This window comes from Aethalodelphis obliquidens, unplaced genomic scaffold (assembly GCF_003676395.1).
Source record: "Aethalodelphis obliquidens isolate GAN/ISIS:26980383/991018 unplaced genomic scaffold, ASM367639v1 scaffold16, whole genome shotgun sequence".
NCBI classification, from domain to species: domain Eukaryota; kingdom Metazoa; phylum Chordata; class Mammalia; order Artiodactyla; family Delphinidae; genus Aethalodelphis; species Aethalodelphis obliquidens.
In genome coordinates, this window is record NW_020837960.1 from 16,267,542 (window position 1) to 16,289,819 (window position 22,278).

Below are 22,278 nucleotides of genomic sequence, written 5' to 3' on the forward strand. Positions count from 1 at the left end.
AAAAAACTTGATATAAGGGATTGCAGATAAGGAATTCTGGACTGATACTCCTCATTGATGATAATAAAAAATTTATTGAGCACCTACTGTGTGTCAGGCACAGAGCTAGGTGATTTATATATGTACCTCACTTAACATTGAGGACAATCCAGCAAGGTAGATATCCCCTTGACTTAGTGTGTTTCTAATAACTCTAAATTTTATGCTGTTCAGCTCACATAACTTTATTTCACTCTAATAGGTGAAGAAATCATTACGTTAAAAATATACATATGATTAAAAAGAATGCCAAAACTTCTAACAGAGTTCTGAAACTAATTGAAAGTAGGTAATTAATAATTGATTTTTGAATGATGAGTAAATAGGATCCACAGAGGTGTCATTAAAAATATGTTTCTAGGGCTTCCCTGGTGGCGCAGTGGTTGGGAGTCTGCCTGCCGATGCAGGGGACACGGGTTCGTGCCCCGGTCTGGGAAGATTCCACATGCCGCGGAGCGGGTGGGCCCGTGAGCCATGGCCGCTGAGCCTGCGCGTCCAGAGCCTGTGCTCCGCAGCGGGAGAGGCCAAAACAGTGAGGGGCCCGGCAAGGGAAAAAAAAAAAAAAAAAAAAAATGTTTCTAAGCTACTTTGAGGGTAGCAAAAAAGTGACAAAATTTGTTTAGACTCTAGGGGAAAAAAACAGAGATAGGAGGGCATCACATCTTACCTACCTGGTTTAAGTGTGAGTTTTGATTTCTTTTTATGTCCTGTTTCCCATTAGACTAGGCGTTTTCCAAAGCTGACGATTATGCCTTCCTTCTGAACCACAACGCTAATGATGAAAGTAGGTTGGAGTAGCCAAGAAAGTTAACTGTTTCAAATCATAACTCAGCGGTTCTCAACTTTTAGTTGCCTACGAATCAGAGGTGATGCTCATGAGAAGTACAGATTCCTGAGTCTGCCGCCTCCCTTGGAGAGGTTGATTCATGGAATTTCCATGGGAGCCAGGAGTCTGCCTTTGTAACAAGTGTCCAGTCATTCGGATGCAGTTGGTTTGTGAACCACACTTGGACATACCCTGACATGACCACAGTATTGGGAGCTAAAATAACCATGCCTGTGTTCCAGAACCATAGGATAAAGAGTCCTCTGACTTTCAGTGACCGAAGAGTCTCAGGAATTTGGCTCAGTGATTTTAAGTTGACCTTTCCTTCAAGGGTATACAGAGAAAATCCTGTGAATGACCAGATCCTGGGGAGCAATTTACAGACATGAAAGCTTTTTGAGAAACTTTACATAAAAATTACTGATGTGAAAAGATTTTTGAGAAATTACCTCATCTGTCATCCAACCTTGGGGGCTGGGTGAAATCTACTCATCGTATATGGATGAAATTTTATTCTGATTTCAAAAGACATGTAGTAAAGAATATTTTCTTGGTGAAACTAGCCTTAGCTAAGCAGTAGAGCTTTATTTTTGGCTGCGTTGGGTCTTTGTTGTTGCGCGCAGGCTTTCTCTAGTTGCGGTGAGTGGGGTTACTCTTCGTTGCGGTGCGCGGGCTTCTCGTGGCCGTGGCTTCTCTTGTTGCGGAGCACGGGCTCTAGGTGCGTGGGCTTCAGTAGTTGTGGCATGAGGGCTCAGTAGTTGTGGCGCACGGGTTTAGTTGCTCTGCGCCATGTGGGATCTTCCCAGACCAGGGCTCAAACCCCTATCCCCTGCATTGGTAGGTAGATTCTTAACCACTGTGCCACCAAGGAAGTCCCTGAGCTTAGTTTAAAAAATCACAGTTTTTTTCCTCCTGACAAGATTTAGGCTGTCCCTAGACTGAAACAGAAAAAGTGGCTCCTGGACTAAAAAATAATAATATGAAAAATACTTCGTATCAATGGTAGGAAAAGTAGACTCTTGATATGAAGAGTTTCTATTTGAGTTTTTCATTTTCTGTTTCAGATTTATACATGTATTAAGTACAATTTTACTTAAAGGTTTTCATTTATAATATAAATGAAATATAATCTTAGGTTTTTAACTTCTATACTGCTTACCTTAGAAAGGAGCATAAAGCCATAATTATATTCTTTTCCCTTCATGTTGTATTCTGACAATCTTGGAAGGAACAAAACTTTTACCCCCAAATTCCTTTCCTGACAGTCTCCACTCTATAAAGTATGTTTCTCCCATACAGTGTTCCTCAGTATCCTGCTCCTTTCCTTCATAGCCCAGCACAGCACCTAGGTTCTTAGATGTTTCCTTGTTACCATCTTCCTTCTCCATTGGACCATACGCTTCATGAGTATAGGCACTCAGGTATTCAGTAAAGGGGAACCTTTGTTACAAAATTCTTCACATCGGAGGGAGGCAAGCCGGTTGGGTGTGGAGGGCTAAATTTTAGTCAATTTCTTTGCCTGTTTTCTCATCTAGAAAAGGAAATTTTGTCTGCTTTACCTTTAGGATAAAAATGAGATAATGGATAACAAGTGCTTAAAATAAATTATAAAAATGCTTTGTGGTATAATTTTGAAAACCCAAGCTTGCTTGACCTGAAGATGGGGAATTTCATTATAGTATCATAACTTTCTTTAAAAATTAACTGTATCAGGCATCCTAGTTTTTCATGCATAGGTAGAATAATGTTTCTTTGTACATTTACTAGAAAAGTATTTAAATATGTTATTATTGGAAGGATTATCTTTTAGGAAATTGTGGGGTGAAGCCACAGTTTTGTTTAATCCTCATCAATATGAAAATGCCTGAGGGCAAGTTCACAGATAATTTTCACTTTCTCTGTGTAAATGTACCTACTTAACTATATTGGTCTCTTATTAAGATTTTGATAAATACTATGGTTTTTATAATTTGTGTACAATCGTCCTAGAAATTTTTTTTTTTTTTTTTTTTTTTGCGGTATGCGGGCCTCTCACTGTTGTGGCCTCTCCCGCCGCGGAGCACAGGCTCCGGACGCGCAGGCTCAGCGGCCATGGCTCACGGGCCCAGCCGCTCCGCGGCATGTGGGATCTTCCCAAACTGGGGCACGAACCCACATCCCCTGCATTGGCAGGCGGACTCTCAACCACTGCGCCACCAGGGAAGCCCCGTCCTAGAAATTTTTAACTCACCCTTAGTAGTAGTAGAAAGAAAAAGTCAGTTCTTAATATTTAGAATTTCTATTTTGGTTTTGTATTTTCTGTTGAAGGTTAATAGTTTGAAGAAATACAGCCTTTCTTGTTGCAAAGTAAATAGGTTGGTTCTGCAGGGAAATTATAATGTTATATTTGTGACTTCTGCCACTTGATTTAGAAATGGGCATCATGTCACTAACTTGGCATTCTTTTCCCCTCAAGGTAAACTGTGAAGGTCAGGGAAAGGACATCATTTTATTTAAATCAAAATTCCTTTCATGTACCTTCCAGCAAAAAAAAAATATGTGTGTGTGTGTGTGTGTGTGTGTATATATATATATATATATATATATATATGAAAGCCCATAAAGATTTATGTTTGTATTATGAGTTTGAACTTTTTTCATAGCAAGAACACTTTCATGAAATGTATTTTCCATGATTAGAGTGCAAAAAATGCTAGAAAACAGATTTGATTGTTGTGAATGGTTATTACACTAAATCCATTAGTTCAGAAACTTCTTTCTTAATTGATTTCATCGTCTATTAGAAATAGTCATTTAAAAACTGACTTGTTGGTGGAGATTCAATAAAGTTACCCTCAGTTCTGGTTACAGCTTTGAAGTCACCTGAGTGCGGGCACTGCCACTGTGTTATCTCTGCACATAGATCACGTGAGATTGGGTTGGTAGTGATACTGTCTATAGTTAGTTCGTACCTAGCTCCCATATAGTCTATGCTTGACAATATTTATTTTCATACTTTTTCCGTAATTAGTGAGGTTGTCAAGGATTGCTGCTACCTTTATGAAGTATATTTCAATAAATACATGTTTATTATTTTTGGAAAAAATGTATTTCTGAAACTAACAAATCATTGATTTTTACTGAGTTACACGCCATGTATCTTTCAGAGGATCATAAAACAGGAGTTGGAGCAGTCATCTGGGCAGAAGGAAAATCTGTGAGTATGAAAATAATTCTTTATAAACATTTAAACTTGATTTTGTTTAAACATATTTCCATGTTAAGTACATGACATTTTGTTGACCCCTGGGGATTAATATTTCTTATTGGTGTATTTATTAAGTTTTATAAACATTTGCATATTCTCTCAACAGTTTTTTTATATAGATTTATTCATTTAGTGAACATTTATTAAACACCTGCCACAGGGTTGGCTCTGTGCCACAGTGAACAATGGGGAGTTAAGGATCACATAGTCCACCCTTCATAGCCTTATATAGTCTAGTGATGGAGACAGAGGTGAAAAAGAGACTGGTATATAACTGTAATTATAACCTGATACCGTGAGAGCACAGAGGAGGCACCTTTACTCTGCTTGGAGAAATGAGTAAAATACTATTAGGGGAGGTCAGGTGCTATTAGTCTTGAAGAATGAGTAGGAGTTCATCAGGCAGAGCAAGTTAGTGGGACTAGAAGGGTAACATGCAGAGGTAGGGCGTGAGAATGTGGGGAAATGCAAGTAATTTGGCACATTGAAGTCCAGGGTCCTGTGTCTAGCAGAGTAGCAAAAAATTGGGCTGCACCATAAAGAACTCTGTATACCACATAGAGAGTTTAGACTTTATCCATCAGACAGTGGGATACACTAGCACAGTACTAACCAACAGAAATAAAAGGCAAGCCACATACGTGATTTAAATTTTTTTAGGAGCCACATTAAAAAAATAAAAAGAGGGCTTCCCTGGTGGCGCAGTGGTTGAGAGTCCGCCTGCCGATGCAGGGGACACGGGTTCGTGCCCCGGTCCGGGAAGATCCCACATGTCGCGGAGCACCTGGGCCCGTGAGCCATGGCCGCTGAGCCTGCGCGTCTGGAGCCTGTGCTCCGCAGCGGGAGAGGCCACAACAGTGAGGGGACCGTGTACCGCAAAAAATAAATAAATAAATAAAATAAAAAGAAACAGGTGAATTAATTTTAAGAATATATTTTACTTGGGACTTCCCTGGCGGTCCAGTGGTGAAGACACCGCGTTTCAACTGTAGGGGGCACGGGTTCGATCCCTGGTTGGGGAACTAAGGTCCCACGTGTCACGCAGTGTGGCCAAAAAATATATATGTATGTATTTTACTTAATCGTCTGTCCAGAAATATTATCATTTCAACATGTAACCAATATAAAAATATTTGTTAATGTTTTTAATAAAATATTTTGCATTTGGGGGGAGTACTGATTCTTCACAATCCTGTATGTATTTTATACTTATAGCACCTCTCAGTTTGCACTGACCACATGGTGCTATTGGCTACTATACTGGACAGAGCAATCCAAGAATATTTTAAGTGGGAAAATGATCTGATTAGATTTGCATGTAAAAAATGAAGTGGGGCTAGACAGGAACTAGGGAGGTTAATAAAAAGAGATGATGAGGACTTGGAATTCTGTGGATGGGTTGGGAGGGCATGGAACCAAGAGATACTTCGTAACTATGAGGATGACTAAAAGATGAGTAGGGGGGCCTAAGTGTCCTTCAACAGACTTTATAGCAAGTAATTTTACTATTTGGCTGGATATGTCATGAGCCCCTCAAGTTCAACCTAGCCAATACATTCAGTATCTTCCTGGCTAACCTATTCCTTCACTAGTGGTCACCATCCCATTCCCCATTCCACTTAAACAATCGATCACCAAATGCTGTGAATTCCACCTTCAGACTATCTCTTGACTCTTATTTCTTCCCAAATTGTTAGCACCTATTAGAATAGGTTCCTCTGCCAGAAACTCGCATAGTATTCTGTACAACTCCGTGGTGACGCTCATCACAGTTAAATTTACATGTCCAGTTTCTTATCGTCTCCAGATCAGAAGGTTCATGAGGGCTGGGATTCTCTGTCACATTTACCAATGTATTCCCAGAACCTAGCACAGGGCCTGGCCTATGGTTGGAACTCTCCCTTGGATTTATATAAATGCTCAGCAGCCTTTTGGCTTAACACCTGGTTCTCAACTACTTTTTGGAGAATTTAGGTTTCCAGTTATATTATCTAGAGTGTAGGCAGCATGGTAAAGTGGAAGGACATGGGTTTGGAGTCAAGCAACCCATCCTTGAATTCTGGCTATGTTGCTTACCAGCTTTGTGACTTTGGACAAGTTATTTAATCTCTTTTGCCTCAGTTTCCTTATCTATACAATGGGAATAGTAATAGTACTACTGTCTAGGATGTTGTGAGGATTAATTAAATGAAGTAACGCATATAAAAGTGAGCATGATGTTTAACCTTTAGTGAATGCTCAAGGATAATTTATTATCAATGAGATAACATATTATTTGTAAGCTTCTGTCGGCTCATCATAACAATGATTTTTACCAAGCTGCTATAGTACTGAGTCTGTTGAAACTATCACATGAGTAACTATGTATAATATATTGAAATTTAGTGAGGTTTATGGCATATTCCAAACTATTATAAACAGTTCTGATTTATAAAATATTTTACTTTTATAGTTGATAAAACATTCATATTGACACCTAATATGCCACTGACCAGGAGAAATAAAAAAACCACTTAAAAAAAAAAAAAACAACTTAAGTAGGAAGTTCTATGACATACACACACACACACACATACACACACACACACAAAAACACAGTAGAGGCTCAGTAAACATGAAAATTAAAGGAAAGTGCATTATTTATTTTCCAACTATATACACTAGCACATTTTTAGCCCAAAACAGAAATTGTCTGTTCAAAATATTTTTAGGATTTCTGACTTGCTAACCAGTAGCACAACACAGAGCATATAAGGAATTAACAATAATTTATTGTGTACCTGCTGTGTATGGAACACTGTAATAGGTCTACTTTAAGTGGCAGAAAGGAGGTATAAAACATGGTTTCTGTTCTCTAGGATCTTATAACCTATTCAGGGAGAGGTGTCTGAATCAAGTGAAACAGTTTGTGAATTAAGCTACTATTTAATTAACTGCTAAAACAAAGGACTGCCTTGAGATTATATACTAGAGATGATCAGGCTGCCTGAAATTTAACTTTGACAAGACCACACTGTGGCAGGAAAATCTAATATTGTATTTTTCTGATGGCTCAGTTAATCATGGAAAAGTGAATTCATTATAAGTATGATACTAGGCTTTAAAGATACAATGTAAGATGCCTTTTCAGAATGTTGAAAACAGCTTTGTTGGTTTGCTTACTTTTCATAGAGAAATTGTGATGGAACAGGAGCAATGTACTTCATAGGATGTGGTTATAATGCTTTTCCTGTTGGATCTGAGTATGCTGACTTCCCACACATGGACGACAAACAGAAAGACAGAGAAATAAGGAAATTCAGATACATTGTACACGCAGAACAGAATGCCTTGACATTTAGGTATGAAATTTGTTCGCATGTATTTTCTATAAAATGTAGCAAGGATTAGTTAAAATTAGTTTTCTTTTAGCTGTAATTTATTGCCTTTTTAAAAAATTCCAAGAAATATTCTTTTCAGAAGTATAACTTTGGTCCTACTTGGTCTTTGCTACCTGACCTGAAGCCATTGTCAGGGATCCTGCAGGCTTTCAAATTTATTGAGCAAGTCTTTTTTCCTTTCTTCCTTCTCTGTCCAGTATAAAACTGCTTGAAGTTTGTCCTTAGGGTCTTGCATATTTCTGCATTATATAATCAGTTTTGTTTTCTAAATGTAGAGCCCATATATTTATATTTATGAATATATAGATTTTATTATGAATCAAATTGCTTTAACATAGTTTTTGTTAGAGATTATAACTGGCATTACCTCCTTCTAATGTTAATTTAGATCATTTCCACAAACATTTCTCAGCATTTACCATTAAGTGGGTGATCTTAGGGGATTTAAATCTGCATAAGTCATGGTTTCTGTCCTTGAGGAGCTTATAACACAGTATGGGATATAAGACTGTATTCAACCTAACATGGTCAGTTGTGTGGGAAAGGCCAACACAAAGTGGGTGGAAATTCAGGGGCTGCTACGGATGGAGGGGGAGTGAGAGGGAAAAGCTTTATGGAGAAACTGGCATTTGAGCTGTGCTTTAAAGGTTTGGTAGGATTATGCCATTGGAGATACTTACTTGAAGGGAAACCATTCTTGCTTCAGACATAGCAGTGGGCTAGAAGTAGGAAAATGCTTGTGTGTTTAGGAACACAGATGTTCCACTTAGGCTGCACCATGGAGCACATGGGATCGGTTGGGACTGACAAGAGAGGACTTTGAGTTTAGACTTCATTTGGTAGGTAGTGGAGAAATTGAATGACATTGACAGAGCCACACTAATGATTACTTAGGTTGCAGGCATATTGTTTGAACAGACTAGATGCATACAATTCTGCTGCCCTAGTACAGGGGAACAGAATGAGAATCTGAACTAAGGACATGGGTGCAGAAGGCTGGTGGTGGGGAATGTAAGACTGAGAGCAGTGTAAACCATAGAACCTAGAAGTACAACTCCTGTATCCTCAGATGAAGCATTCCTTAGTCCTAAACTACCCCCGGCATGTAAAATTTCACCAAACTCCTCTGTTTTTTTTCCTTGTGCTCTTCATTACAGATTACTTGCTTCGTTTTGTCAAATCCAAATGCTTGTTAAATAAAATTATCCTGTGTTAGGGAAGGGAGTAAGGGAACTGTAACTCAAAACAGAACTCTAATATTAATTTATCAATTTAGTAAGCATTATTAAATATCTGTTAGTTACCAGATAAGAGGTAGACCTTTTGGCTACCATGATGACTTAATGTCTAATCACACATGGTACATTCTTAGGGAGGGTGTTAGTTCTAGCCCCTAATTCTGGCATTATAAAGAGTTACTTACTTAGAAAGCATTGTTTTCTCTCTCTCTTTCTATTTTCATTTCCTTTGTAATGTAATACTGAAAATCTTGCCATTGACTAATTCAGCAAGAATAAGGCTTGATCATTATTGTGTATAATGTTGTAAATCTGTTCCTAAAGCAGCTCAATTTTAATGTTTAAAGATTTTTCTAAAACATAACTTACCCTTTTAGAAACTATCTTCCTGATATTTTATATATATTTTTTGTAGGTGTCAAGAGATAAAACCAGAAGAAAGAAGTATGATTTTTGTGACAAAGTGCCCATGTGATGAATGTGTACCTTTAATTAAAGGTGCGGGCATAAAACAAATCTATGCAGGGGATGTAGATGTTGGAAAAAAGAAGGCAGACATCTCTTACATGAGATTTGGGGAACTTGAAGGCGTTAGCAAATTTACAGTAAGTAGATACACATTTTTTCAAATATACTTTTTATTATATTGTTAGGTACTCTGCTGCATATTTTAAATTAGCGATTCTTACCCTTTTAAAGAGTTATCATTGAGTTTATGTTTATGTGCAAGCACTTGCTTAACTACAAATGTTCAGCTTAGGATCTGCCTTATGAATATAGATCTCTATCAAGAGTTGTGCATTGACCTTACAGATCTTGAATTAGTTAGTCCTTTGGTGCCATCTGGTGGCTAACAAAAGAAAATCCTTGACCCACCTCTTCCCTCACCTTTCTGGATTGAAGTTGTAGACAGAGGTGAAAGTAGTTTAAGATTACCCAAAAGAAGGGGACACACACACACACACACACACACACACGTGTGCATTTCTCATGAGAAAAACCAGGAAAAAATAAGAAGAATTTAATATTTGACATTTCCAAAAAAGTGCTGGGGTGGTTTGTGGAAAACTCAGAACTTTAATTCTTTGTGCTTTTTTACTACTTTGGTTTCTAAAAAACTTTTTGTTTTTAGAAATAATCTCAAGCATATAGAAAAGTTACAAAGAATGGTTTATAAAAAACTTTTTCTTGGGCTTCCCTGGTGGCGCAGTGGTTGGGAGTCCACCTGCTGATGCAGGGGACATCGGTTGGTGCCCCGGTCTGGGAAGATCCCACATGCCGTGGAGCCTGTGCTCTGCAATGGGAGAGGCCACAACAGCGAGAGGCCCGCGTACCGGAAAAAAAAACAAAAAAACCTTTTTCTTTTTAGAAATAATCTCAAGCATACAGAAGTTACAAAAATACTACAAATAATTTTTTTTTCCAGAACATTTGAGAGTTAAGTTGTTGCTATGATGCCAGATCACTCTCAGATACTTTCTTGTATATTTCCTCAAACAGTATATTATCCTACATAACCACCACAAAACTCAGGAAATTATCATTGATATGTTGCTACCATTTAATCCAGAGTCCAGTCAGGGTTTACCAGTTGTCCCAACAAAGTTCTATACAGCAAAAGGATCCTGTCCAGAATCATATGTTGCTTTGATAATTCTGGCTTTTTTTTTTTTTAATATTTATTTATTTGGTTGCACCGGGTCTTAGTTGCAGCCCGCTGGCTCCTTAGTTGCAGCACATGGGCTCCTTAGTTATGGCAGGTGGGCTCCTTAGTTGCAGCTTGACAGCTCCTTAGTTGTGGCATGTGAACTCAGTTGTGGCATGCATGCGGAATCTAGTTCCCTGACCAGGGATCGAACCTGGACCCCCGGCATTAGGAGCACAGAGTCTTATCCACTGCGCCACCAGGGAAGTCCCATAATTCTGGCATTTAATATAACATTTATATACTGTAGTTTGCAGTGGGTACAAAAGGCATATGATAGAACTGTTTACAAATTTCAACTTTACTTTTCTGTTTGAATCCAGGGTGTCTGGAACATACAAGGCACCTAAAAATTACTTACTAAACCATATATATATTTAAAAATTTATTTAAAAATTAATATAGCAACACATTATTTAGTTTTCTAGTTTGTGTGTGAAGAATCATATATTTTTATCCTTTTTATTTTTGTCATATATTTTTGTTTTTTATTTCCAGTTGTCTTATTTAAAAGACATGATTTTAAAAAGAAAAGGGGGGCACTGAAAGAAGGGAGAGATGGGACAGATGCCTCTTTTGTAAAACTAAACAAGTTTGTATCCATCTAATCAAAAGGGAAATCACCAGTTCTGTATTTTTGTTTTCTGTTCCTTCATTCCTCCTGAAGATTGGGAGGAAATAATTCTCTTTATAAAGTGTAAGTGACCTAGCTCTTCAGGACTGTGAGTGCTGGGTTAAGTGAATTCTGAAATATCTTGCTTACTGGTGGATTTTAGTAGCTTTTCCACCGTAAAGAGAATGAAGAGATTAGAAGAATGTAAGACAGGGCAAGAGAAGCAGGAAGAGACAGGAAGACAAAGGGAGTGAAGGCCCCTCGGGCAGAGATGGGATTCAGAAATACCTGTTGGGCCAAGACCCACCCAGGAGTGCCCTCATTCAGGTACACCTGGTCTCTCTGTACTCCTTCCAGTGAAGATTAGCTCTCCACCCTCTCATCCTTTCCCTCATCTGGCCTGGCTTGCAATATTATGTCAATGATTTAAACTACTTGGTTATAGCTAAATGCCTAGTTTTGTAAATACCAGTAACTAACACGAACTAGTATTTGTTCCACATTGGAATTTTTATAATGATTATATTGCTTTTAGACTGTCAAAAGTAGCATGAGTACCAGTAAATTTCATTTTTTTAAACATTAAACCAATTGAAATTAATTTTGTTTGAAAATTTTTTTCTTTTCTCTTTGAGGTGTTACCATATGCCTTGAGATGAGAGGTTCTGTTCTGTGGGGTTGTTGCAGACTAGGCTAGGGCTGGGCAACAGTATTTCCAAGAATATATTTTACCTGTGTAAACCCAAGTCCATTTACTGAGAAACTATTTTTTTTTCTGTTTAATACATGTAAATTTTTCTTTTTTAGGTTATATTACTTTTTTTTAAATTGTGAAAGTAATGTATGCTCATTATAGAGGAAATAGAAAAAAGAACAGATATATAGATGAAAATAAAAAAAGAACAGATATTATCCCACAGTTCATAGATACCACTGTTAACATGTTGCTGTATTTTCTGTGTCATTGAAAATTCTTCAGAAATAATTTTTAATGATTACACAGTATTGCAACCTATGGACATAACTTATTTAACCATTCCCTTTTTGTTGGACACCTAGATTGCTTCTAAGTTTTCACAGTTAGACATAGTCTTTTTATGATGATCTTTAAATGTAAATTCAAGGTTATTAGTTTTTACTTTGCCCAAAGTAATAGATTTTAATGGTTTGACATGTTTTGAACATGACTTTTTTTTTTTTTTTAATTTCACATATATCTTCCCATTGCTTGGAAATCCTCCTTTTTCCTGGTGCTAATCCTAACCATCCCATTTCTATAGGTGACCAACCAGTTCTAGATGTCTTCCCCTTCCAAGGACTTTTTTATACATGGTAAAATGTCTGTCTTATATCTCATTCTCCCTCAAGGCCCATGATATTAATGACTTCATCTGATGAACTAACTGATGCTTCTGGAAGAGGCCCCCAGGAACTATCCACTTAATTGTGTCTTTCTGGAGAGAGTGCCCTAGTGGGGCTTTTTTGGTTAAGTCATTAGTGTTTCTGATGATGGGGATTTCTAGGCAAATAAGAAAGGAAGGGTGTGCTTTGAGATATTGATTACACTCAGTTTTTCTTATCTGCTGCTCCAGTCTTCACTGTAATATCTGAGAATCTTCATGCTTCTGTATTTCTTTCTGAATGATTGAGATGGAAAACTATAATCAGAGGAGATGTGATATGATATGATATGGTACAATAAATGGTATGCTATGATAAAAATAATAGTATATATTATATTACTATATTAAAAGGCAAGATAGTCTTTGTCTTATTTTCATTCTTTCTATCTAGGCCTTCTCTAGCTATTATAAGGTTCTGTAGGACCTGGAGCTAGAATATGAAGTGGTGGAAATTCTATAGTATTGGGCATGGGCAGACCCAGGTTCTGGTGCTACTGCTGTCTTTAGTCAGTATGTAACCTTGGGCAAGTCACTATGCTTCTCTGGTCTTCCACTTCCTTACCTGTAAAACGAAGGTAAAGGAGGATTTTTATACTTCCTTCTCTAAGAATATTGATTCTCATTCCAGAAGTCATATCATTCAGGGTCATTCAGAGTCATTATTAGGGCTTGGTTGGTACGACACACTAACTCTTTTTTCTTACATTGTTTTAAGCTGTTTTGATATTTGAAAGCACAGTGCTGAAATGCTACTTTTTTTTTTTTTTTTTTTTTTCTGTACGTGGGCCTCTCACTGTTGTGGCCTCTCCCATTGCGGAGCACAGGCTCCGGACGCACAGGCTCCGGACGCACAGGCTCAGCGGCCATGGCTCATGGGCCTAGCCACTCTGCGGCATGTGGGATCTTCCCAGACCGGGGCACGAACCTGTGTCCCCTGCATTGGCAGGCAGACTTTCAACCACTGCACCACCAGGGAAGCCCTGAAATGCTATTTATTAAACATATAAATAAAATGTTTGTGTCCTTTTACAGTGGCAAATGAATCCATCAAGAACTTGTGTTCTTGAGCAAAATGAGCCTGAAAGCAGAGAAAGTAAGTATTTACAAGTCCTTTACTGAGGTTAACTTTGCTGCTAAGAAGAAAAGAAACATAGTGAATTAGAATGATCAGGTTTTGGAAATTGATGTGGTTGGAGATGGAGTATATTCTTTTTGCAGGTTACATTTTTGCCATTCAATTTGTTCACAGACGTTTGTGTATCTACTATTTGCTAGGTGTCATGGAAACTGCTGATTAATGACTAGTCCTATGGGCTCTGCAGTTTAATACAAATAATCATGAACAAATTGAATTTATAAATTAAATTTACATGAGAAAGTAGACGACAGTGCTCTTCTATACCAAAACAAAAGCCTCTTGGGCAGTTAGAAAGGAAAAATACATGTAATTAATACAGATGGATCTAGGGCCAAATTATGAGGATATGTACATTCTTATTAGAGTAAAGCCACATTAGCTCAGATTGGTCAGAGAGTGGAAATATTCTGGTTATTTGAATAATCTAATTAAGAGTCATCACAGTTACCATAAATGAATTAGTAATCTTCAGAGCTTTATTATTTGCATATTAACCAGATATTTTTAATGTAATACAATCTTTGGGATATCTTGCAATTCCTCAGGCACATAATTTGGAACATTAATTATTATTAACTGTACAATATTATGTTAAAATGTTATCTTTCTGTTTGAATTCAATTCAAGGTAAGTAGAAGTTTAGTATAATAAGTAAAATTTTCTTGATAATAACAATGATTTGACTACTCTGAAAAATCAGGAAATATAAGCCTTTATGGGCAGAAGCAAGAAGAACAATCCTGTGGAACAAAAACCACATTCACAGAAAGACAGACAAGATGAAAAGGCAGAGGGCTATGTACCAGATGAAGGAACAAGATAAAACCCCAGAAAAACAACTAAATGAAGTGGAGATAGGCAATCTCCCAGAAAAAGAATTCAGAATAATGACAGTGAAAATGATCCAGGACCTGGGAAAAATAATGGAGGCAAAGATCGAGAAGATGCAAGAAATGTTTAACAAAGATCTAGAAGAATTAAAGAACAAAAAACAGAGATGAACAATACAATAACTAAAATGAAAAATACACTGGAAGGAATCAATAGCAGAATAACTGAGGCAGAAGAACTGATAAGTGACCTGCAAGACAGAGTGCTGGAATTCACTGCCATGGAACAGAATAAAGAAAAAAGAATGAAAAGAAATGAAGACAGCCTAAGAGACCTCTGGGACAACATTAAATGCAACAACATTCACATTATAGGGGTCCCAGAAGGAGAAGAGAGAGAGAAAGGACCCGAGAAAATATTTGAAGAGATTATAGTCGAAAACTTCCCTAACATGGGAAAGGAAATAGCCACCCAAGTCCAGGAAGCACAGAGAGTCCCATACAGGATAAACCCAAGGAGAAACACGCCGAGACACATAGTAATCAAACTGGCAAAAATTAAACACAAAGGAAAAATTACTGAAAGCAGCAAGGGAAAAATGACAAATAACATACAAGGGAACTCCCATAAGGTTAACAGCTGATTTCTCAGCAGAAACTCTACAAGCCAGAAGGGAGTGGCATGATATACTTAAAGTGATGAAAGGGAAGAACCTACAACCAAGATTACTCTACCAGGCAAGGATCTCTTTCAGATTTGATGGAGAAATCAAAAGCTTTACAGACAAGCAAAAGCTAAGAGAATTCAGCACCACCAAACCAACTCTACAGCGAATGCTAAAGGAACTTCTCTAAGTGGGAAACACAAGAGAAGAAAAGGACCTACAAAACCAAACCCAAAACAATTAAGAAAATGGTAATAGGAACATACATATCGATAATTACCTTAAATGTGAATGGATTAAATGCTCTAACTAAAAGACACAGGCTTGCTGAATGGATACAAAAACAAGACCCATATATATGTTGTCTACAAGAGACCCACTTCAGACCTAGGGACACATACAGACCTAAAGTGAGGGGATGGAAAAAGATATTCCATGCAAATGGAAATCAAAAGAAAGCTGGAGTAGCAATACTCATATCAGATAAAATAGACTTTAAAATAAAGAATGTTACAAGAGACAAGGAAGGACACTACATAATGATCAAGGGATCAATCCAAGAAGAAGATATAACAATTAAAAATATATATGCACCCAACATAGGAGCACCTCAATACATAAGGCAACTGCTAACAGCTATGAAAGAGGAAATCAACAGTAACACAACAATAGTGGGGGACTTTTAACACCTCACTTAACACCAATCGACAGATCATCCAAACAGAAAATTAATAGGGAAACACAAGCTGTAAATGACACAATAGACCAGATAGATTTAATTGATATTTATAGGACATTCCATCCAAAAACAGCAGATTACACTCTCTTCTCAAGTGCGCACAGAACATTCTCCAGGATAGATCATACCTTGGGTCACAAATTAAGCCTCAGTAAATTTAAGAAAATTGAAATAATATGAAGCATCTTTTCTGACCACAAGGCTATGAGATTAGAAATCAATTACAGGGAAAAAAACGTAAAAAACAAACACATGGAGGCTAAAGAGTACATTACTAAATAACCAAGAGATCACTGAAGAAATCAAAGAGGAAATCAAAAAATACCTAGAGAAAAATGATAATGAAAACACGACGATTCAAAACCTATGGGATGCAGCAAAAGCCGTTCTAAGAGGGAAGTTTATAGCTATACAAGCCTACCTCAAGAAACAAGAAAAATCTCAAAGAAACAACCTAACCTTACACCTAAGGGAACTAGAGAAAGAAGAACAAACAAAACCAAAGTTAGCAAAAGGAAAGAAATCATAAAAATCAGAGCAGAAATAAATGAAATAGAAACAAAGAAAGCAATAACAAAGATCAATAAAGCTAAAAGCTGGTTCTTTGAGAAGATAAACAAAATTGATAAACCATTAGCCAGACTCATCAAGAAAAAGAGGGAGAGGACTCAAATCAATAAAATTAGAAATGAAAAAGGAGAAGTTACAACAGACACTGCAGAAATACAAAGCATCCTAAGAGACTACTAGAAGCAACTCTATGCCAATAAAATGGACAACCTGAAAGAAATGGACAAATTCTTAGAAAAGTATAACCTTCCAAGACTGAACCAGGAAGAAGTAGAAAATATGAACAGACCAATGACAAGTAATGAAATTGAAACTGTGATTAAAAATCTTCCAACAAACAAAAGTTCAGGACCAGATGGCTTCTCAAGTGAATTCTATCAAACATTTAGAGAAGAGCTAACACCCATCTTTCTCAAACTCTTCCAAAAAAATTGCAGAGGATGGAACACTCCCAAACTCATTCTATGAGGCCACCATCACCCTGATACCAAAACCAGCCAAAGATACTACAAAAAAAGAAAATTACAGACCAGTATCACTGATGAATATAGATGCAAAAATCCTCAAAAAACTACTAGCAAACAGAATCCAACAACACATTAAAAGGATCATACACCGGGCTTCCCTGGTGGAGCAGTGGTTGAGAGTCCACCTGCCAATACAGGGGACACGGGTTTGTGCCCCAGTCCAGGAAGATCCCACATGCTGCGGAGTGGCTGGGCCCGTGAGCCATGGCTGCTGAGCCTGTGCGTCCAGAGCCTGTGCTCTGCAATGGGAGAGGCCACAACAGTGAGAGGCCCGCGTACCGCAAAAAAAAAAAAAAAAAAAAAGGATCATACACCATGATCAAGTGGGATTTATCCCAGGGATGCAAGGATTCTTCAATATACACAAATCAATCAGTGTGCTACACCATATTAATAAATTGTAGAATAAAAACTATATAATCATCTCAATAGATACAGAAAAAGCTTTTGACAGAATTCAATTCCCATTCATGATAAAAACTCTCCAGAAGGTGGGCAGAGAGGGAACCTATCTCAACATAGTAAAGGCCATATACTACAAACCCACAGCAAATACTATTCTCAATGATGAAAAACTGAAAGCATTTCCTCTAAGATCAGGAACAAGACAGGATGTCCACTCTCACCACTGTTATTCAACATAGTTTTGGAAGTCCTAGCTGTAGCAATCAGAGAAGAAAAAGAAAAGGAACACAAATTGGAAAAGAAGAAGTAAAACTGTCACTGTTTGCAGATGACATGATACTATACATAGAGAATCCTAAAGATGCCACCAGAAAACTACTAGAGCTAATCAATGAATTTGGTAAAGTTGCAGGATACAAAATTAATGCACAGAAATCTCTTGCATTCCTATACACTAATGATGAAAAATCTGAAAGAGAAATTAAGGAAACACTCCCATTTACCACTGCAATAAAAAGAATAAAATACCTAGGAATAAATCTACCTAGGGAGGCAAAAGACCTGTATGCATAAAACTATAAGACACTGTTGAAAGAAATTAAAGATGATACCAACAGATAGAGAGATATACCATGTTCTTGGATTGGAAGAATCAATATTGTGAAAATGACTATACTACCCAAAGCAATGTACAGATTCAATGCAATCCCTATCAAATTACCAATGTCACTTTGTACAGAACTAGAAAAAAAAAATCTTAAAATTTGTATGGAGACACAAAAGACCCCGAATCGCCAAAGCAGTCTTGAGGGAAAAAAACGGAGCTGGAGGAATCAGACTTCCTGACTTCAGGCTATACTACAAAGCTCCAATAATCAAGGCAATATTGGTACTGGCACAAAAACAGAAATATAGATCAATGGGACAGGATAGAAAGCCCAGAGATAAACCCACACACCTATGGTCAACTAATCTATGACTAAGGAGGCAAGGAGATACAATGGAGAAAAGACAGTCTCTTCAGTAAGTGGTGCTGGGAAAACTGGACAGCTACCTGTAAAAGAATGAAATTAGAACACTCCCTAACACCATACACAAAAATAAACTCAAAATGGATTCGAGACCTAAATGTAAGAATGGACATTCTAAAACCCTTAGAGGAAAACAAGAAGAACAATCTTTGACATAAATCATAGCAAGATATTTTTTGATCCACCTCCTAGGGTAATGGAAATAAAAACAAAAATAAACAAATGGGACCTAATGAAACTTCAAAGCTTTTGCACAGCAAAGGAAACCATAAACAAGACGAAAAGACAACCCTCAGAATGGGAGAAAATGTTTGCAAACGAATCTTAGGACCAAGGATTAATCTCCAAAATATATAAACAGCTCATGCAGCTCAATATTAAAAAAACAAACAACCCAATCCTAATATGGGCAGAAGACCTAAATGGACATCTCTCCAAAGAAGGCATACAGATGGCCAAGAAGCACATGAAAAGATGCTCAACATCACTAATTATTAGAGAAATGCAAATCAAAACTACAATGAGGTATCACCTCACACTGGTTAGAATGGGCATCATCAGAAAACCTACAAACCAAGAGATGCTGGAGAGGGTGTGGAGAAAAGGGAACCCTCTTGCACTGTTGGTGGGAATGTAAACTGATACAGCCACTATGGAGAACAGTATGGAGGTTCCTTAAAAAACTAAAAATAGAATTACCATATGACGCAGCAATCCCACTACTGGGCATATACCCAGAGAAAACCATAATTCAAAAAGACACATGCACCCCAATGTTCATTGCAGCACTATTTACAATAGCCAGGTCATAGAAGCAACTAAATGCCCATCGACAGATGAATGGATAAAGAAGATGTGGTACATATGTACAATGGAATATTACTCAGCCATAAAAAGGAACGAAATTGGGTCATTTGTAGAGACGTGGATGCATCTAGAGACTGTCATCCAGAGTGAAGTATGTCAGAAGGAGAGAAACAAGTAGGTACTTTTTGTTTCCTCCAGCCTAATAAGAATAACTGTCCCCCCAAAACAGTTTTATGAATTGTTGGCTATACACTGTTGAATGAATCCAGTTTTTAAAAGGTCAGATATTGTGTTACCTGAGTGAGTTATCTAGAATCTGTTCTTCAACAGTTGAGAATTATTTTAAGATAAGATCAGTATTCCTTTTTAACTTAAGCATTATTTTGATCTTACAATCTCTGTGACTTTAACAAATAGTCATTTATTTGAAGTGACATTTTTCTGACGTTACGTTATTCTTGAACGCTAGATGGTGTGTTGGGACCCATACCCCGGGATGAAGAACAGCACCAAAACAAGAAGCTGCGTCTTGCAAACCACTAAGAAGTCTTGTGTAAACTAGGGTGAAGGCCTCAAGAATTTTTATTGCACTTTTAAAATCCAGCCTTCTTAACTCAGAAAATAAGAATGGATTTTGGATATAATTGAAAAAAATTTTTAAAGAAAGCTAATTTATTACTAGCATATGAATGATATTAATGAGAATATTTTTATTTTAGATTTGTGTGTTTTCCAGAGTATAGTGGTGTGTTTTTTTATTACACTGAATGAGGTATCAATAATTTAATGAGACCCAGTTCAATCGGCCATACAGATTGATTTCTCCTTGTCTTAGCTTTACATTAAGCAGTTTGAAAGGGGCTGGTTTATTGGATCACACATCTCAGCAAAGAATTACATACCTTTTCAGAAACATTAATTTTTTAAAATAAATTTATTTATTATTTTTGGCTGCATTCGGTCTTCGTTGCTGCACGTGGGATCTCTCTAGTTGCGGCGAGCGGGGGCTACTTTTCGTTGCGGTGCGCGGGCTTCTCATTGCGGTGGCTTCTCTTGTTGTGGAGCAGGGGCTCTAGGCACGCGGGCTTCGGTACTTGTGGCTCGCAGGCTCTAGAGCGAAGGCTCAGTAGTTGTGGCACACGGGCTTAGTTGCTCCGCGGCATGTGGGATCTTCCCCAACCAGGGCTTGAACCCATGTCCCCTGCATTGGCAGGCGGATTCTTAACCACTGCACTACTAGGGAAGCCCAGAAATATTAATTCTTTTGGATTATGAAGGTGATAATTAGTAAACTACTCCAGGAAAATAAACGGCAACCTGGCCATTTTTAAGTCAGTGTGTGGCTCACAAAAAGTTCCCATTTATACTCAAAGCTTTCTAATAATCAGAATTTACTTAATTAGGATTGAGTCATAAAAATAAAGTTGGTGGACCTGGTCTCCATTATAAAAGTACATTCCTAACAAGGTTATTAATTTTTCTTCAGTCTTTCGATATGTAGAAATCACGATCATTTGTTGGACTAGGGTGTTTTTATATCACTGATTTTGGGTAGCAAAAGGAAGAGAATATAATTCTGAGACAGTATTACTATTTGATATCACTGACTCTTTAAACCACTAACAACAAACTTCAAATTTGGTTATGATGTTAACAGAGAAGAAATATTTTAGTCTGGAATACTGAAACTAGCCTTTTTCAAGTTCCATTCATAAATGCTGCCCATTATTCCCTCCATATAATTAGCACAGAATGTCTCATGGCTTTGAATGGAAAGCCTTATAAAAACACTTGCAAACCTTAAGAATACTGAAAGTCTTGAAAGTAAACATTATGGTCAGTTCAGTTATTTTCCAAATTGCTCTTCGTGAGTCCTCTCATTTTTATTTGCTGAGAAACTTGCAGAAAATTAGCCCGAGTCAGAGAGGGATTTGCATGGCCTGTGGCCTGCAGGCCTGCGGTGTGACATGCTGAGGAATGACTGCCCTGGTTATATGTGGGGAATCAGGTTCGCCTCTGCTGTTGCCCCCTTTCCAGGTCATCACATATCATCACAAGGCCTCCTATCAGTTTCTCAGAATTTTACACAGGACAGTCCACATGTTGACCGATGTCCCTGCTTGGACAGCAGCGTGCTTAGGCCCTCCGGGGGTTTAGTCATCATACCTGGCAGTTGAGAACTGCTGTAAACATTTCACCACAGATGTAGGACATGGAATAGAGAGGGATGGGAGGAAAGATGCCTTTAGAGGTAACTAAGGCTAATTTGAAAACCAGTGGTTAAGCTATTCTTTAACATTTATCGATATTAAATATTGAAATTTGCTTACATTATGCTTAAGTTCATCTTATATGATGTGTTGTTTTCAACTGATGTCAGCTACATCAACTATTTTGTAAATCAATGAGCAAATGTTTTGCCGGTTTTGTGGATTTATGTGTTGGACATAGTGGGGAATATCAGAAGGGAGAAATATACAAATGGGAAGAGCTATGATTAGGAAATGGAAAACTGGTTATTTCTGTAGCACTATTAAAATGGTCATGATAATGCCATATTTTCTTCTGTACAACTGGCCGGATTTCAACATTTATTGAGAGTTTACCATGTAGTACCAGAAGGAAAGCTCTTTGAGTGTAGGGATGTGTGTACGTGTGTGTGTGTGTGTGTGTGTGTGCGCGTGCGCACGTGTGTATTTAAACTGCTGAATCCAGTACCTACAACAGTGTCTGGCACATAACAGGCATTCAATAAATATTTGTTGATTGACTGAATGACTGCTAGACTCTGGCTAGACCCTGTAGATGAGATGTGTAAGAAATGCGTCCTGACCTCAGGAAGCTCACAGTCTAGCAGAAGTTGCAGGCATGAAATCAAGCAATAGAGTGATTCTCAGAAGGGGGTCCCTGGACCAGCAGCATTAGCCTCGCCTGGGGACTCGTTAGAAGTGCAAGTTCTCAGGCCCACCCAAATCTACTGAGTCAGAAACTCTGGGGGCGGGGCCCAGCATTCCCTCCAGGTGATTCTGATGACCCTCAAGGTTGAGAACCGCCCTGTGGATGTAACTGTAGGAACAGTGGTGGCACAAAAGAGGACAAGCATACACTCTGGTGA

General features: G+C 37.8%; 2 protein-coding genes across 6 annotated transcripts in view; one reads left to right on the forward strand and one right to left on the reverse strand.

Moving 5' to 3' along the window:
* The window catches only part of CDADC1 (cytidine and dCMP deaminase domain containing 1), a 39,491-nt gene extending 19,327 nt beyond the window's left edge, over positions 1-20,164 (forward strand). For all 3 annotated transcript variants that reach the window (XM_027116314.1, XM_027116316.1, XM_027116317.1), the window contains 5 exons: positions 4,012-4,061; positions 7,284-7,453; positions 9,146-9,335; positions 13,484-13,544; positions 19,633-20,164. In XM_027116314.1, coding sequence (XP_026972115.1) covers positions 4,012-4,061; positions 7,284-7,453; positions 9,146-9,335; positions 13,484-13,544; positions 19,633-19,706 — 545 coding nt within the window. In that variant the 3' untranslated portion in view covers positions 19,707-20,164. The remainder of the gene's footprint in view (positions 1-4,011; positions 4,062-7,283; positions 7,454-9,145; positions 9,336-13,483; positions 13,545-19,632) is intronic.
* Positions 1-22,278, reverse strand: part of LOC113625625 (uncharacterized) — a 73,430-nt gene that overhangs the window by 41,253 nt on the left and 9,899 nt on the right. The gene's annotated exons all lie outside the window — the stretch shown is intronic.